This window comes from Cygnus atratus, chromosome 1 (genome assembly GCF_013377495.2).
Source record: "Cygnus atratus isolate AKBS03 ecotype Queensland, Australia chromosome 1, CAtr_DNAZoo_HiC_assembly, whole genome shotgun sequence".
In the NCBI taxonomy this organism is placed as follows: domain Eukaryota; kingdom Metazoa; phylum Chordata; class Aves; order Anseriformes; family Anatidae; genus Cygnus; species Cygnus atratus.
In genome coordinates, this window is record NC_066362.1 from 125351667 (window position 1) to 125371060 (window position 19394).

The 19394-nt window shown below is 38.7% G+C and overlaps 1 protein-coding gene across 1 annotated transcript in view; it reads right to left on the bottom strand.

Moving 5' to 3' along the window:
* The window catches only part of PHEX (phosphate regulating endopeptidase X-linked), a 100790-nt gene that overhangs the window by 14875 nt on the left and 66521 nt on the right, over positions 1 to 19394 (bottom strand). The window contains exons 15-16 of the mRNA XM_035542144.2: positions 13701 to 13759; positions 1897 to 1951 (exon numbers count right to left, since the gene is read on the bottom strand). Of these exons, the coding sequence (XP_035398037.1) occupies positions 1897 to 1951; positions 13701 to 13759 (114 nt within the window). The remainder of the gene's footprint in view (positions 1 to 1896; positions 1952 to 13700; positions 13760 to 19394) is intronic.

Below are 19394 nucleotides of genomic sequence, written 5' to 3' on the forward strand. Positions count from 1 at the left end.
AAGAAGAACCAATGAGACCTATTACTAAATGCATCTTATTAATGACAGATAGCAAAGAAAGCAGGCTGGTTGCCGGGCATACCCAGGTCTTTCCCCAGCTCCAAAAGACCTGTGTGGAAGTTTGGCATGAATTTTGTCCTTTCCTTCTATGAACCCCCTACAGCATTTCGTCCTGCTCAACAACCACTTTGCCAGAAATGCTCCCAGGTCTGCTCATGCTCTTCTCTTTTGGGACACAGATAGACACAAATGGAGAGGATTAGATCAAGCCCAACACGTACCATATTGGAGAGGAATGTTCTGGGACTAGGGAGGCTCTGAGGACAGCAAGGAAGCTACTGACTCAGCCTGATGTCTCTATTTCAATAAATCTGGCATTGAAGACTCATAACTATGAATAATGGCATTTGGATGGTATTTTATTTCACGTACTGAGATGTAAAGTGACAACTTAACTTCCCTTTATGCAAATAGATGCAGCTGTTTTATAGTAGTTATGCTGGAACTGGACACTAGAACTGCACTAAATGTTAAATATTTGCTAAATCAGTTTTCCAGCAAGTGCTGATGATTTTTTGATGATTTTTCTGTTCCAGTGCCATGTACTGTTTCTTTTAAGCAGACAGAAAACAGATCCAGAATATTTCAAGGACAAAAGCAATCTGTTGTCTGATATGAAACAGCTACATTTGTTTACTAAATTTCATTTTGATACGTACTCAAGCAAAACCAATTTAAGCTAAGGTAACCTTTAAAGAAGAGAACTGAGCAAAGTACAAATCTTTGCAAGAACCATAATTTTATCACTATGGCAGAAGGTCAGGGCACAGAGAAACCTCTTCAGCAAGTAAAGCTGGAAAATGATCTGCAACAACCACAGCAGAAAATAAGTTCTTCTTAACCAGAAAGGACTTTTCTGTATCCCCAGTTACCACCTAGAAAGTCACGTGCCTCGGGAGAATTCTTTTTGAATGGAAATTCATTCATTCCTAAATTGAATGCATCTCTCTACACATACTGCCAAATTTCTTGTTTACAGGGACACATCCAGACTGGAAGATGGCAAACCAAAAATGTTTTAAAAGTTTGATTTTATTTTTTCACAAATATTTATTAAGGACACGTTTCATTTGTAATTGACTTTCTATAACTACAAAATAACTTTCAGAAACTGGTGTCAGAGACTTTTTCTGGTCTGAACCTGTCCTAAAATAGAAAGATATTGGACTGCATAGAAGCAGTCATCTTTCAAAATTAAATATATGTGACCTGTAATTACTCTTCCTTGTCTATAGTAGCACATAAACCTGCTCAGACAATCACTCTTGCACATAGAGGTATTCTCATGCACCTCAACAAGCAGACCCACTGTTAATCTTAGATTTTAGCAGAAAAAAAAAAAAAGAAAAAGATAATGAATGGCTTCTCAGTATATTCAGTTCTGTTCAAGGTGTGTTGGTCAGCTGATTTACAATTGCTTTTAATACTTGCCATATGCACACTGCTGCATCTGCGTACTATAGCATTGAACCACTTCCACTAAGGTGCATTTAATTAGCAATTCCTGTGAAAAATCAGTCACCAGTTTAAGACAACAGCAACACACATACTGCTCCCCAGGGTAAGAAAAGTTATCACACAAAGCAGCAGTTTTCAGATTTATTTTTTTTTAACTGTTGCAAAATCAGGACACAGCAGGGAAAAACAAGGCAATCCAAAGGCTGAGCTTACCCTACACAGTGACAAGACAGCATTACTGTGAACTACTTGTTGGCTGTCTTTAGCAGTATAGCCTTTTTTCTCTATGCCCTCTTCTTTGTCTGTATGTATTTCTAACACCTTTACTTTCTATTCCTTGCTTTCACGTGTAAGAGGTTCCCCTGATGCAGTACCTACCTAGGATACTCTGTTCCCCAAAAGAAAGGCTTTTGCAGTTCTCCTGCTGGGAATCCTGTAATAGCAAAAAATGACAATCGTGAGATCCCTAGATCAATATAGCTGAATTGCAAAGTAAGTCACTAGGCCCAACAGTCACCTTTTTTGTTTAGTTTCAGAAGATTTTGCTAGGCAAGCTTTCCCTCAGGTGGTACTTTCAGAATACGATAGAGAGGATCTTTGAGAAGAAGTGGAGATCCCTCTCTTTCAGGACCCCAATGAAAACCAGATGCTGCATTGCAAGAACTTGATTTTTTTCCATGGCTATATGTGCATATATGTGTGTTTGTGCATTTGTTCCCATGAATAAAGAGCTAGCATTTCTCATGATTAAAAAAAAACTACTTGATTGCTCTCGGATGCACTGGCAGATCAACATTGAACATATAGGCAAAAACCGGCAAGAATTATGAAATTGTTGGTTTAGTGAAGCTTCAGTACAGCAAGAGACATACAAAAGTGATATAATGTAAACCTAATTGTAGTCTGTGAAATCAAAGGTAAAGGAACATACTTAGGCACTTCAGTAAAGAGCTGTAGACAATCAAGGCTGTAGAGCCAGTCTAGCTACAGGAATTACCTGGCTGCTTCTGGTAAACCAGTAGCCAAAACACACTAACAGTGTAGGCACTCCAGTGAATGGCGATCTACTGATGTTACACAAAGGAGCCAAAATAGTTCCTTTGTCAAAGTCACAGGTCTATTTCTAATTCCTGGATGACATTTCACTGCCATGATTCTGAAGACAATGGAGCAGACCATGTTAACAGTGTAACAACTCAAATAGTTGCCAAACGGACACCTATACCCAAAGTTTTCAAATGCTGGTGAAAACTGTAGTTCATCTGGGTCCAAATGCAGAGTTTGATGACTCACATGAAGAATTCCTATTTACAAAACATGGGCTTACATCCGCTTTGAATGTTACCCCACATGGACTTCTCCTTGTCAGTGAGGAAATGGTTTCCTCTGATGATTCACTTGCTTTCCCAGGAATCTCTGCTTCACCTTACAAGGCTCTCTGCAAGAAATCACCTGGCCACTCAGATCAAAACAAACAAAAAATGCATTCACTTGATTTTGACCATCTTCAATTTTTCACGGATAAACAGGACATAGATTTTCCAATAAATTTTTGGGCAAAATTTTTCCTTTCCTTCCAAAGTCATTAAATACAATATCCTGAGGGTAATTCACATCAAATGATGTAGCAAGCGTTATGTCCTCCTGACTGCTTTTTTTCACTGTTCTATCCTGGCTGCCTTGACTACCTATTTGCAATTAGTTTAACAAAAAAAAGTATGGTTTGCAAACTTATTTTCTGAGTACTTTTTTCTCTTACTTCTGCAGATGCTGTTTTGTCCTTTCAAGCTTGTTATCAATTGCTTTCCCAGTGCTACAAAACACAATTGTACCAATGTCAAGGACAAAGTTTTCCTGATCTAATTCTATTTGCCTCCCAGCACACACAGAAAAGTATTGAGTGTTTATGGTGTGTGTTTTTAAACATCTCACGGTAACGGTACACTGACGCATCCTGTTGAAAATTGTTTGCTAGTACACTAAGTTCTTCCTAAAAAAAGTCTGATAAGTTTACAGAGGAACAAATCCATCCATTAGTGCCCGGTCCAAAATATACAGAGGCCAACAGAATTATCCCTGGGCTGGGCTGCGGCACACTGATGTAAGTAAATGGCACTCCCCCATTCCACATTAGAGCATGCAATGTTCCAGCAGGCTGGTTCACGTGACACCTGAACCTTCAGTGTCCTGTTCACACGCATTTTGTGACTGCTATATGTTGTCATCAACTTTGTGTGCTAAGCACCATAAGGTACTAAGAGTTGGAAATCTACCCTGAACTACATTGCATGCTTCCTTCCAAGTTCAAAACTTCAGAAAATACTTTTGGACATGCCAAAGATATCATTTAATAAAATAAATGTTATGGTTGACTAACCCTGAATGATCCTTTCCCCCAGCAGCAGATGAGAGGAACTGTGAACAGAATGAAGAAATCATGTCTAGTGGTCACACAACCCTGGCACACAGCCATGTAGCTGCTAGCACACCAAGATGCTATCAAGATCTTGTAAGGAGAAGAAATTACTTTGCTTATGTGTACGCTTCTGTAGTGAATTTGCACTTGTCTGTGCTCCAGTAGAGGTATACATGCATTTTTTTAGTAAACTAGATGCAAAGATTCACTCAGGTTCACCCATCTAAGTAATATAATCTAAAGTTGCCTTCATGTGACAGTGCTGAAACAGTCAGGTGTGAGTTAAGCCATGAGATAAAGTTACCACTCATGTTATGTGAAAGAATGGAAAGACGCTCCAACCATGAGTCCATTCAACAGGTTGAAAATTATTTTACTCTAAGTCAGGATCCATTTTAGATAAGACATGCTGAATAATGGAGCTTGTTTAAAGAGTGGTTTCTGCTTGTGCTGTGTGAAACACCTTTGTAGTTCAAATGCACCAAAGCAAGCTTAGGAAGTATTTTCAGGCCAAAGTGAGTCACTGATCTAAGACCCATTTAAGGAAAACTCAGGGAACCCAATAGGGTGTTTTTGTTCAATAAAATTATTATCTAGTTTTAAAAGTGATTCCTGAGCAGCTAATAAAGTGGAGGTGTCCTATCCTCCAGAGATTAGTGGTACTAAATGATGAAGGGTGCTTGCCTAGTATTGCAACAGTACTAGGATACAAGGAACAGCTTTGGAGCTGGCAACACAGGGCATCCCTCTAGAAACAATGTCTCCCTAAGGCAAGTGTCAAAAAGATTGTCCTTGGAGGAAACAAGGAAAACAATGTCCTAGACCTAGAATCTTCTTGAAATTATAACATGAGATAGATCACCTGACAGTTTCTTATTCTGTGCTGTTTTGAATCCCCTGAGTTAGGCAATTCCCTTCTGAAGCCTGTTTCTTGCTTGCTTGCTTGGCATATTGCACCTAAAAGAATTAATGACAAAACTCAGAGAGCTCATAGTAGGCTGCAGAAGCAATAAATACTAATAAGATTATTTGTATGCCACTGGAGTTCAAGCGAGAAAAGCACTGATCTGAAGTAAGTCAGGCAGACTTCAGTTTCACATCTTAAAGAATGGATACAGGCAATGAGTAGGTACTTACAGCTAGCACTTCACCACAAATTTAGTCTTTAGTGCATCTTTACATTCTTCTTCCCTCTACATGGTCCAAGAAGAGGGATATAGGGTGAAAACCTCTCTGTCAGTTATGTGTACAGTTTACTGCTAGTGCTGGCTTGGAACCATACTCATCAGCAGCACACAGAAAGAAAACTGTGCTCTCTTATTACAGACCCCCAGACAAATCCCTTTGCCATAGGTATGACCTCGACTTGCTGAATCTGCCTTGCCTACTTTCTTATATTCTACCTACTTTTGTAGCAACATTGCAAGACTGCAACATCATTCTGAGATGGGCACTGGTGTAACATGACATGAGAGCACTGGAGATTTGTGGACATCTGAGTTCAAGCTATCAGAGAACAGCATTAGTACTGTACATCCAAGCATTTTAGAGAAGGCAAGATGTATGAGCTGGGTCGTCCTCCAGATGGACTTTGTGCCACTGATCACAACCCTTTAAAGCCCAGCAGCTATGATCACAGCCTTCTGAGTCCAGCAATTCCACCAGTTTTCAGTCTGCTTATGAATGTCTGCTTATGTAGTCTTTACTTCGTCAATTTGTCTTTGAGAATATTGTAGGAGACAGTGTAGAAAGTCTTGCTCAAGTCAAGATAAATCACATGCACAGCTCTCCCCTCATCCCCAAGATGATGATAGAAGGTTATTGGGTTAGTGAAGGAAGTGGTTTCCTGGATCTCTACTTTAAACCCCATCACATACACAGGGACTGAAGTGAGGCTAGCCAGCCTGTAGCTCCCTGACTCTTGTTGTTTTTGAAGACAGGAGTGACATTTGCTTTCTTCCCGTCCTCAGCAACCTCCCCACAACCTTTCAAAAATAAATAGGAGTGGCCTTGAAATGGCATCAGCCATCTCCTTCAGCTAACAAGTTTGCCTTATCAGATCATGGACTTGTGTCTGTCCAGTTCTGTTTATATATTCCACAATCTGCTCATCCTCCAATGAGGATAAGACTCTTTGCTCTAGACTTTCCCTTTGATCTCAAGGGCCTGGGATTTCTGAAAGTCTGTTTTACCAGTAAAGACTAAGGCAAGGAAGGCATTGAGTACCACAGTCTTCATAGTGTCATTTGTCACCAGGTCCCCTGAGCCACTCAGCAGTGTGTCCACATTTTCCCTAGACTTTCTGTTGATGCTAATACACCTGCAGAAACCTTTCTGACAGCCCTTCACATCCCGCACCAGATTCATCTCCAGGTAGTCTTTGACTTTCCTAACCCCTATGCCCACACCCTTGGACAGTGACTTTTTGCTGAACTTTCCTCTTGTCTTACTGCTCTGGAACACAGGAGCATTTCAAACAGTGAAGCACATCTGGCTTACTTTAAATATTTCACTCTGAATTTATGCTGATCTTGAAGCTCTGACAGCACTCTTCACCTGCAGAGAACCACTTTTAACTTACTTGAAGGCATCTAGCTTCATTTTATCCATTGCATCAATTTTAAGCCTCTTTCCCCAGCAAGATGCTATGAAATTTGTTGGAGTACATTTCAAGTTTGAAACACATTTTTTTTCTTTTTTTTTTCCTTTTTTTTCCCTCTCTCTCTCTCTCTTTTTTTTTCTTTTTTTTTTGTTTTACAGTAGCTTTACTGCAATTAATGAATCAATTTACCAGCTGATACCATGTTATTATACACATTTTGCAGATGAACACCCTGAAACTCAGGGGAATAAAGCTACTTTTCCAGAGAGACACAAACAATGACATTTCATCTGGATGAAAGTAAATGGATGAAGTAAACAAGAAACAGGTGAGATGCCTGAACATGTCATAAGGAAACTTGGAGTTCAAATCTCAATATGAATTCTAATTCCATAGTTCATTTACATTGCATAATATTTTTAACTAAGACAAGATCTAGTAAAGCCTCATTCAAAGTCAGTGCATTTACAATTTCCAATAATTAGCTGGTTTGTTTAAAGCAACTTCTGACAGGCTAGTGAATCCACCACATAAATAGCAGATGTGGGAGACATCTGTGCTAAGCTGTGTGACTTACAGGGTACTCTGCTGATTGTCGTACTGGCTGTTCTCAGATGTCTTTAAAAACTGCAACCTGTTTCCAAGTGTCATTGAACCAATTCATATTTAGAATTTTAAATGGATAAGACATAAGCAGAAGACTAATTTCTGGTCAGTAAGCAAAGGATTTTGAATTCATTTAAGGAATTAAATGTGAAAACTATGAGCATGTTGTTTAGTTATCTAAAAACTGTGTGAAGGGCAGGATACATTTCTTTAAAATGGCTCTATAGACTTTAAGTTGCTTGGATAACTGAATCTCCTTCCAGTTGCATTTGAGGTGCCTTTGCATGTCCTGCCTGGGACATGAAGCGCCACTCTCAATGGAACAAGTTCTCCTGTCTCCAGGGTCTCAGATCTGCAAGATATGACGATGTACTAGATGCTGCAAAGAATCCCAGACAGCTTTGATCTACCTATATGAAGGCAATTAGGATCACTCTGTCGTAACATTGACCTGAACCCTACACCTTATTTCAAGTTCTATCCTGCAGACAATAAGAATGGAGAATATAAATTGTGTGAGGCACAGTAACTGTTTCAGACTGTGCACGAATACAAAGCTTAATTTTCTGAGTCGTAGTGAATACATTAATTAACAGATAAAGAGAAATGATGGTCTTAAAGCAGAGGACTCAGCAACTTTTGGTTCAATTCTTGGCTCAGTTTCCATTTCACCTTACAAAAGAGGGTCTTTGCTGCTCTTGAAACAGAGAGAACCTCAGTGGGGCACAGTGAGGAGAAATGCATGATGGTTTGTGACAAGCTAATGATAAGTGTGCTGAGGGATTAAGAAACATGTTTTTACAATAAATTTTAATCTTTATTTTCTAAAGGCAACAACTCTCTAGATTCCCCAGATAAAAAGAAAAGCACACGGAAAAAATCCTCCTATTTTAAACATTTATACATAAGAATTTTAGGAAGAAGAAATAGAAAAATGTGTGTAAGGATCATGTATCATCTCACCTATAACTGTAAGTAAATAAAAGAGAATACTGTCCATTAGTAAATAGGAAAAAATGAAAACGAGTGCTCACTTAAGAACACTTAAAGCTTACTTAATAACAGGGCTCAGAAAGTATTCAGTCCAAATCTGTTATGTTCATTAACCTCCTGGAAACTAATGGAGCACTTGAAACTACTTCATCAATAACCTTCCAATTAGTCCAGTTCTTAAGGGAAGAGAAAGTGCTGCTATGTGGAGTCCCCTGGTCCTTCCCCTGCCATGGCACCGTGTGCTGTTTGCCAGTGCTTGCCTGGCTCCTGGCGAGATAAGAGTTCTCCTTTGCAACTCACAGCATCAGCCAGCTGCCAGCATCAATATCTGCATGCCACTTTCTATAAAGATGATACTTACTGCCTAATAGAAGCTCTCATCTGTAGTTTTCTCTATGGATGCTAATTCGAACATAATTTTAAAATTCTATTTTAGATTATATCTTCTTCCTGTAGCATGTAATGAAGCCGCTCTCAAAAGAGGCCTCTTGACTTTCTAGAGAACTGCAGTACAAGCAAAAATGACTTAGAAGAAGCATAGGTATAAACTTACAGAGATAACATCAACAGGAGTTAATTATCCAATACATCTATTCAAGCTCATACCTCGTTGAGTGTGTTGCTTATATTTGCCTCAGTTCACTGTAAATCCACTTTTCATTACTGTTCACAAACCACAGATGTTACTTTTTTGACATATTCTAGAGGCAAATATATTGACACTTGGAAAGAAAATTAAACACACCAAATGTCTAATGAGCAGTTCCCTTCTACCCTTCACACATTCAAGGGCCAATATTTTAGTGTTGTAATGAAATAAAACCTTTTCTTGAACAGAATTATGCTAGCATACTTTGTTCATCACTTGTATCTATTTTCATCATGTACTTGTTGGCTGCTCTAGAGCTCATTAAAATAAAGTCTCTTTTGGAAAGTGTTTTTGTATTCCAGTGATCATAATTTTAAAAGATGGTATTCATGCTGCTTAGGTTATATGAAGTGTGCTTGGATACATATGTAGCATCTAAAGACAATTATATGTACCTGTTATCCTTGTTAAGTACCTATAATTGAACAGAAATTGACTAGCAAATACTAAGAAAAATACAATTTGAATTTAAAAGTGATTAACAACCATTATAAAGATGCATGGTTGTTAATCTAAGATGCTTTGAAGCATGGAAAAAAAAAACAGGAAATAATTAAAACTCAAGTATAGAGATCATCAGGAGCAAACTTTAATAAGATAAATTTTATATACCATAATTAATAAATTTGCTTTTTGCAGCACATCTTACCTTGATACTTACTTCTTTTTTGGAAAAATTAACAGAATTGTTGTCCATTTGAGCTATTGATAATTTACTAATGAAAATTAAATGAAGTAATAGCAGCCATAAAGGATGTTTGCACTGAAGCAGAGCAGAATTCATTACAATATCTGCACATTGAAGTTTTGCTTTATTCTCCCAAATCCAGCCATTTTTTTAATCATCTAGTTTCTATTGTCTATTAATTTTCATTTTTAGTGAAGAAAGGTCTTTTCTTGCAAGCAATTCAGTAGTCAAGATGCCACTAAAAACATTAACAAATTTCTCTTATATGAAGATTGCATGGACTTGCATGGAGATTCCAGCAATTTCTTGTTTAACACTTAAGTGAGCAATACAGACTACAGTGACAGGAGAATTTATAGACCTTTCACTGGGAGAATGCCAGAGACTTCCCTGTGCTATGGGTGCAGAAAGAAAAGGCATCTTCCTAAAGTTAAGAAGTGATCAAGGACCACCATGTTCCCCTCCACTTCTGCAGGATGACAACTCCTTTTCAGAGTCCACGGATCAAGGCACAGATGATGCCATATCTCTAAATTGTTTCATGAAACCTTCAGTGACTAATTGAGTTTGGAGTTGCTGTGGTTAAGCTGATAATACCACACAGTACATTTCTGTTTCCAAATTGAGCGTTCTTAATTTTTAGAATCAACTTTAAAACCAAGTCTTTTCCCGTTAATGTAGCAGCTGCTTTCCAGAAAGAATTTGCTTTATGCGTTTTAAAATTCAGTTTTCTCGAATACTCCTTCTTAGTAAATGCATTTACCAAGAGAATAAATAGATGGGCCTTGAACACACTAAATTCTAGTTTGTGTACTGAAGAGCAAGAACACTCAAGAAGATAAAGAGCTGACCTAACCCATTCTCTTCTCTCTACCAGTGACCTGTAGATATCAGTGGAAAGAGCATTGGGCGTCTCTCTGTGAGGTAGTTCTTCCATTAATACAACTTTTGACCTTCCAGCAATCAGTAGATGAGGGACATGTCCTCCTGAAACAGAGTTTATCCTCCTGGATCAAAAACTATGCCTTTGTTCAAGACAGAACACCCTCTTTTTCTGATCATCTGCTAACAGAGTGACCAGCACAGATCCTTTGGTAACACACCCCTCCAGCTATTCTGAAAACAATGAATTTGTTCCTATCTCCTTTTCTCATCTCTGATTAGTCATTAATTTCTGAAAGGATATTCTTTCCTGTCTCCTGACAAATTCCAATTAATAGTATTGGGAAAGAACTTCATGAAAAGTGTTCCACGGAAATAAAAGTAACATATCAAGTTCACTTACATGCTGAATTACAAAAAAAAAAAAAAAAAAAAAAACCTCTAATAGACTAAGGAAGCGTGATTTTTTTTTTCCTAAAAGAGAGCAAAGAACAAGTCACTTTGACTCTTCCCCATTATTTCATATATTTACTCATTCTCGTCTTTGTTATGGTCAGTTTTCTTCACATAGGTGCTAGAATACTGCATATAATTATATCCCTCTGGATGCTTTTCGAGAAAAAAAGATTTGACATTTGCCATACCCATTCTTCCCATGCCATGGATGGTGTAAGTGATAACATACCAAGGCTGGTTGTTTGGCAACTTCTAAGTTCCTTTGGAATACCTGAGTGAATATTATCTGCTGCTTATATTTGTCCCAATACACTTTATGAATTTCTTCTAAAGCGTCTTCTATTAACACTATATTTGAGACACTTCTTGGGACTTAATTTCCATAAGAAAAAGCTTGAGGATAAGAACCTCCCAAATTCTTCCAACAAAGAGAATTGTATTATTTTTATGTCTTAAAGACTGTCCTTTTTCAGTGTATTTGGAAAAAAAAAAAAAAGTTTTATTATTAGTATCTTATATTCTTAGAAAGTTGCTCCTCCAATCTGTGTAGGCTTGTTATATCACAACTTTACATTTAACCTTCTAGAGCTCATGCTCATTTTTATTCTCAAATTACGTTCTTATTTGTAGAATTTTGACATTCTGTTTTGTAGAACTTTTTTCTGTTATTTAACTACACCTTTGAAAAGGACACAGGTTTTGTAGCACATCCCCAGCCCCTGCAGAACTTGCTGTGATTACTACTGAAAACATAGCTATACAGCAGTAAGGCAATAATTCCTGTGCGTGAGATTTGCCCAGAGATACAGCCCACAGCAGGAGTATGCTTGGGATTGCAAAGTTTGGTCTAACATGGTACAGTTCGCTCCCAGCAGCATTACTGGGAACTCAGTAGCGATATGACAAGTATTTATCAGCAGCTTCAGACCTGAGCACGTTCCCTGCACATATCACAGGGGCCACATTCCCTGCAAAGCATATTGATGGAAGTCAGCAGTGGAAGATCATTTTGTGCTGTGTCTTTCATCAAGCCTCTCCTCCTTTTGCACATCATTTTGAGTGTGAGGTTACATGTGTAACTCTCTCACTCACAGGTAGAACAGGGTTTTGTTCAGAAAGAACCACCTAAACCCTTTTGCTCTTAGGAGTTTGCTTGTCTTAAAAGGACAGTGAGCAGCACTATCCAAATTTCTAGGTCAAATGCCAGCAATACAAGACGGTCAGCAGTTGAGATACAAAACACAATCACCCCTATACCCGTGACGGATAGGTTACATTTGACAGCCCTCTGCTTTGTGACACTTAGACACAGTGAGTGCACAATTCAGCTTCAGTAGCTCCAGCCTCTTCATTGCAGCTTTCTCTAATGTGCCCTGGCAGAGAGCTAGGAGAGCTGAATGCTGCTGAAACTTGAAAAGACTTATTAAGAAAAGACCCAATATTAAAGAAGATGTAACAGCAACAGCTCTCATTTTGCACTGACTGAGCTTCCTCTCTGTCCACACAATACATCTGAAAGAGCAGTGGGGGCCTGTGCTCAGTTTAGTGGGAAAACCAGATGTCGTTTTTCAGATGTACTTTAGAGCTCTGATCAACCTGGTGAAACCTGCCTCAAGCATACACTCCAACGATCAACAAAAATGTGGCTGCTTAATGATGGCAGACTTCTAATTAAAGTGGAGCAGTCTAGGTCTAGACTAATTTTAATCAAAAGACCCGCCTAATTCTCATACTTACTTTACAAATGAGCTCACTTAGATACAAACGAATTTAAATTTGGAGGCAAGAAATTATTTACAGAAATAGGCAAGAGCGGATACCAGCAGACCCGGATCGCCTGTCCTCTGCTGTAACCTCTTCTGTGAGAAACATTCATTCTGGGCCTTTCAAAAATTGTTTTTCTATTCGATCAAAAGGGATTCAGGAGAAAGCGGGGGAGTCACTCAGTGATTTTTGACAAGCCTGTCTCTGGGGACCCAGATCACAGAGGTTGCAGCACTCAGCCTTCCAGACCCTGGCGGCATAAAACTGGAATGGCTGATTTAACTTGCAAAGCTAATAGCAATGAAGAGAAGTGTCAGGGCAAAGATAACACTATTATCCACAGAAATACTGGTATAGACTTTTAAAACCAGTTAGAAATTTTGCATGCAAAGTCCCACTAAAACAATTGGAGAAAACATCCAAACCCATACATATCTTTGGAAAATCTCAACAATTTTACCAAACCAGGATTTATACTCACTAGAAACAACAAGGAACTAAAATTAGTGCAAGACCGGTGGCACTCTACATACAAGAAAATTTCATCATACTATACAGGCAAGAATTTTAAGTTACCTACAGATACTGCTTCTTGTCCTTGTAAGGTATTGAATAAATCTGCTGGACACCTTTTTTTTTTTTTTTTTTATTACGTCACAATCTCCTATAACCATGGTTTTTGCTACGTAGCTATTAATACTAGCAAATTGAATTGCTGTCACTTAAAGTGTTAGTGCATATTTATGGAGGTATGTGTGCACATGTTTTTGCTACAGCAAACAGAAAATATAAACAGTAGTATAAACTTTAGTAAAAGTGATTTAAGCTAACATTTTTGTTCATATTTGCAATGGACAAACTACACACACAAGCAGTTACTGCAACTCAGTTTACTCAGTGTAATCCACTAAGCAACAGTAATTCAGATTTGTTGGAGCCCTTGCTTTTCCAGAACTATCCTCTAACTAAAGATGCCTCACAGATAAATTATGATGTTTGCAGTTCTGATTTTCTTCCCCCTGATATACAGTCACACACACACAAACTGTACAGATATTTTCTGAAGCTTAATGTAACATTTGCCAAACAGACATTTTAAAAACAGGCTCAGAAGTCAGATACTCACTGATTTGATTGGTAGATGCACTATAAAAAGCATTGACAGTAGTTGGGCTGGTAAACCACCTGTAGTAAGAGCAAAAGCAATCATCTGTCAGTACACTAAAACAACTTCATGAATAGAATAAGCAAAGATAAAAAGTTCACTCAGTGGAAAGAAGCAAAAATGTAAAAGACCAAGGATACATTAAATTATTTCTCCAGTTCAGCTCACAGTTTCTGGAACATCGAAGCCTATTGTTTAATGGCTTTACTTTAAGTGCACTTAATGATTGCTCAACAAGAGTGATTGTTAAGTTTCCTATTACCTAATCTGTTGTATTTCTAAGTGACAGTAGTGCTTGTGAGGTCTTCCAAGCTGACAAACTGAAGTCCTGACTTCACCCAACAGAGGTGCAACACTGATAGCAGCTGTGAAAACTCTCTAAGATTTTATTATACCTGTCTTTCAACCATGTGCAGAGAAACTCCCTCTTGAAACTAGAGAGCATTTTGAAATGACTGAAGTGGCTTCAGACTCTTTGCTGAACAGGCACTTGTATGATTAGGATGATGTTAACAACATGGGTAGGTCCTTTCTGGGAACCTGAATTTGAAATAAACAGCTTCACACTCTGTACCCTACTCAGTGAGCATCAGCGTGCCCATAAACAAACGGACATCCTTAAAGCAAAACAAATTTTACAAGGAATATTACCATTTCTTCTGGTGTTTGGATTTCTCATACTTACTGGAAGGAAACCTAGATTTGAAATGCAAATAGGATTTATGAATCTCCTTAGCCTAAGCTCATCTATATTGGCAGTGGTTTCACCCATACGAGTAGAAAAATCTCAATAGGTTTCAGCAAGATCCAAAACCCCTCTGAGGAAATTCTGACTTCAGTGAGTTCAAGATTTCAACTTATGCTTTTATAATGAAGAACTGAGAAAAAATTAAAGTAATTAATAAAGATGTTGAGAATTTGTAGCTAATTCATAATAAATTAGAAACAACTGTAATAAGCATCCAAAAAAGGAAAATCCTGATTTCTTTAGCAACACATTACTCAGAAGTTTTGTAAAGCCTGAAAGCAATAAAAGTAATGCAATTGCTTTGGAAAATTCCTTTCAAAGAGAAAAGATGGCAACTGCAAAACAAGGAGTAAGACAAAGGAAGATCTATCAGAACATGGAAAATATGTGATGCCGGTGACATTCAAGAGCACAATTTGTGTTTTAAAATAGCACCATCAAATGGAGTTATCTGCAGAGCCTGACTGTTGTTCTGACAGTTGATGTCCTCACATAGACCATGTAACAAAGGGGAGAGGTTTATGATGGCAGCATTCTGTCTTTTATCAATAAGTTTATCTGCTTCTCTCATGTTCAAAGCTGAACAGCTTATTTTATAATGCAGTAACTAGAAAAAGTAACCAAGGAAAGCCAAGAGTGATGTCTTGTAAATGTCTAAACCATCCATCACATTATACTCTCTAATTGTCACAGATAATTCTCCCACTTTTGTTTATTAGGAGATGCTGAATGGGAGGAGTAGGGGGAGGTTGTCTATTTTGGTGTGTTTTCTGTTTCCTCTATAATAAAGGCATGAAATGCAAGAGGTAACATAGTGAGATAATGGAAAACTGAAGAAAGAATGCTTATGGTGAAGGGATAAAGAAAAAAAATTAGGGGCTCTAATTGACCACATTTTATTTTCACATTTGTTGACATCATTGATGAGCCGAAATATTTTGAAGGATTCAAGCCAGCCACTTGTGCAGTGGTACTGCTCTCCCAGCTTAGCAGTAGCTCTGAAGGACTCCGTCTCTCTTTGACAAGGAGACAACCCTGGAGGGACCCACCTGAAATGCTCAACACTATAATTTGGATTTTACTGGAAGTTTGAACAGACACATAGCATTGCAACTTCTACCTCACCCTGTGGGTTTTCTCCACTTAAAACATCCTTTCTATTCTCTTGAACAGCAACTTCTAAGCATGAAAAAGGCTTCCAAACAACAAACAACTCCCTTTTTACAAATCCTTCTTACAGTGTGTGTCTTGCAGGGCTCCCTCATTTCCAGGCACAGGATTAAAGGCCTGAGGCAGATAACTTACACTTCAAAACAGACTAATGTACTTTGCTCTCTTCCCCATCCTCTTTGCTGTTGCACTCCCGGGGCCACACTGAGCTCACCGCAACCAGCTCTTGATGGGAAACACCACAAGCAGTGGTTAAAGAGTTCCTCAAGTACAAGCAATGCCTCTCTAATAGCACAAGTTTTCACCTCTTTTTCTGGGTGAGAAGCTAACCATAGCGATGCACGTATTTGTCATAACAGAAACACCTCACTTGGCCTGAGAGCAACCAACACCGCAACACTGCTGGCCACACTTTCATACCTAAGAAGTTACCTCATCGCTTGTAGACAAGCTGCTGAGTCTCTTCACAACCTCTCTGTCCTGTTGCTACTCCTTTCTTCATGATCTACCACTGCAACAGCAGAGCCCATCTTGTCTTCTGAGCTTAGTATAAACCAGACACCAATAGCAGTCTCAATTTTCTCACTGTAAAACTGAACTATGTTCTTTCTAAGTCACTTTTTCACAACAAGGCCTCAAGAAAAATGCAGTATGAAATTTGTTATACTTTTAAGCAGATAGAAAGAGAAGACTTAGTAGCTGTAACAAGGAGTCACAAAGAAAAGAGTTTTCTGGTGACAAGCAGTGTATACTGCTGAATTTTATATTTGATGTTTAGAGACTCTGGCAAGGAGCATATTTGCACTCCAGCATTTTGTTGTACCATTGCAAGCCACTCAGAAAGATTTAGAAAGCAATTTCCACAAAAGGACAGAAATAACTGAGACTGCTTCTATTCAGACTAGATGAACAACTTCACCTCACATTTGTCAGCCTCTTTCAGTGGGTGCCCTGAAATGATTGAGTCTTCAGTGACAGACCTTAACTAATAATATATCAAATTACTATATGAAGAGCTATAATAAATAGCTGTCAATGTTAAATTTTAAGGCGAAGCAAATTTAGAAATAGCTCTCACATTCCTGTTTGAAGTCTGGTTGGTCATTTGCTCTAGATCTGGTTACAATGTCAGTGTATTTGACTCACTACCAGGACAGAAAAAAAATATATAAATAAAAGAAAAAAAAAAAGACAAGCATAACAAAATCTAAGCTCCCTTTAATTACAGACTAAATAATAAAACTAGAATTGTTTCTTCTGTTTCTATTTCTTAGTAGCATGTGAAAGAGGAATAGCTGAGTGTAAAATGTTACCTATCAACTACTGCAGCAGTCAAAACATAAAGCTGTGGACTTGATACTTGTAAGTTTGATATCTCTTGCAAAGAAAATCTTGTACTGAGATAACAAGTGAGGCAGATGCTCTAATAGGTTTGTGTTACAGCTACCTCCACCATATCTTACTTCCTGAGTTAAAAGCATAGTGTGCTACAACGGAAGTCATGAAAAGTGTTGACTGGGAATGATTACAATACAAGGAAAAGCTTATTTCTTTAATTCTGCACAAAGCATGAACTGAAGTTGCAATTTGTTCTCTCAACTTTTTGAGTTAGAGGAAACACTTAGATGGAGCAAAATTTGATGTGCAGTGTCCCAAGTAAAAACTATGTTTTTGTTGTTGTTGTTCTTTTTTGAAGACTGCAAAGTGCACCTCCTGTGGCTGTGGTGACTGCAGGGGAACCAGGCCCCTGGGGACCCCAGTATCATGTCACGGCTCCTCAGCACCATCTGGGTGTGAAAGGTTTCCAGGTGCATTCCTCCCATCCATGGCCTGATCAGCATCGCACATGATGCCCTCGCTACTCCTTTTCACAGAATCATAGAATCACAAAAGGGTTGGGAGGGACCTTAAAGATCACCCAGTTCCGATACCCTGCCAGGGACACCTCCCACCAGACCAGGTTGCCCAAAGCCCCATCCAGCCTGGCCTTGAACACCTCCAGGGATGGGGCATTCACAGCTTCTCTGGGCAACCTGTTCCAGTGCCTCACTACCCTTACAGTGAAGAATTTCATCCCGATATCTAATCTAAATCTACCGTCTTTTATTTTAAAGCCATTACCCCTTGTCATATCACAACACTCCCTTTTTGCTGTAAACTAGACAACAGCTAGGTCAGGAGGGAGCAAAACACAGAACAATGAATTTTGATAAATACTCCTGATTTGGGGGATTTTTTCTGTTTCTTAGATTACAAAACCGTTGAATCCCCAGAATAACTATTTCCACTTTCTTATCCACATTCCTCTTGCTTTATCAAACTCCTTTGTCTTGTACCTCTCAGCTCCTCTGTCCCCTGATAGTGTTTCCCTGGTGTTTCAAGTGAACTAGCACATTGTCTTTCCATATAGTTGACTATGCTGATGAAAGTGAGTCCAGATTGAAATAATATTGCTGAGAAACCTGCACCATCTGCTAAATGAATATAGTGTTTCACATTTGGGAGTAATATTACAGTACTATGTGATAACTTATTTTCTTATATACTTGTTTTCTTATTTATCTTTATCAGTCCACAGCATGGACCATCTTTTAATATATATCTGTAAATATAAATATTTTGCTAGAAGCTACTAAACTAAAGAAAAGTAGAAACAAAGAAAATGGAAACAAACCCCCAAGGGTAATTCTCTATTAACACAGTGCCAAGCTTCAGTGTAGGCCAATGATCTGTGGAATTCAGTGACAGATAAAAGTTTAAAAAATAAAAAAATAAAAAATAAAAAAACAGGGAAAGAAAAGAAAGAAAAAAGAGAAGTAAAAGCCTCAGAATGCAGTGTTCTGATAGCCAAAATGTGGCAAATACTAATGCATTTAAGACCATCCTTGACATGCCTCAGACTGGTGGGAATTATTTGTATATTATAATAAATTAAAACACAGGATGGTATTTTTACTACAGGTGACAATGGCTTTCTGTGCCTTGGTAGTCCTCAGCTGACACAGCAACAGTGGCCAGTGTAAGGGATACCACCTTCAGATCCCTTTTCTATCCCTGACCAGGTGCAGAGGCAGAATAATTCCCCAAGAGGAAAAACCATGGCTGAGGGCTCATACAGGTTTACCCCCAGCCCCGCAGGGAACAGAGCATATAGTTGTGCTGACAGAGAAAAGATATTGAAAATCAGGTTGGGATGCCCCAAGCCAGACTGTTCCCCAGTGAGCTGCGCAGAGTGAAGCTGGAAGGGTCTGTCCCCTGCCCTATATGTATGCACACATGGAGACAGTAAACCCACCAGAGGTTCCCATCTCCCCTCTTATGCAGCAGCCAGTACAGAAGGGGTCATTTTTTCCTTTTTACTCCACCTCCTGTGGATGAGCTACTTTGTGACCACATATAGACACTAGACCTGTTTATCTTCCTATTTTTTTAAGCAAAGGAAAGTGCAAAAGCAGACTGGAATAGATCTACTTAAGGGCAAGACAAAGGTGATGAGGAGACTGCTGTTAAGTAATCCTCAAAAAAAAAGGGCAAAGACAAGGAAGAGAAAGTAGTCAATCTTGTAGTGGTCAGTAGGGTAAAACCTTCAAGTTTTTGAAGCATACCCACATGAAGTGACAGTTCTCAGAGGTGACAGCCCTTGAGGTGTATATTCAGGGACTACCTGCCCATTAATTTCCCTGCAGGGGGCATTTTCATTCTTGCCAGCAGTCTACTTGGTCTGTGTTAGTGCTGCC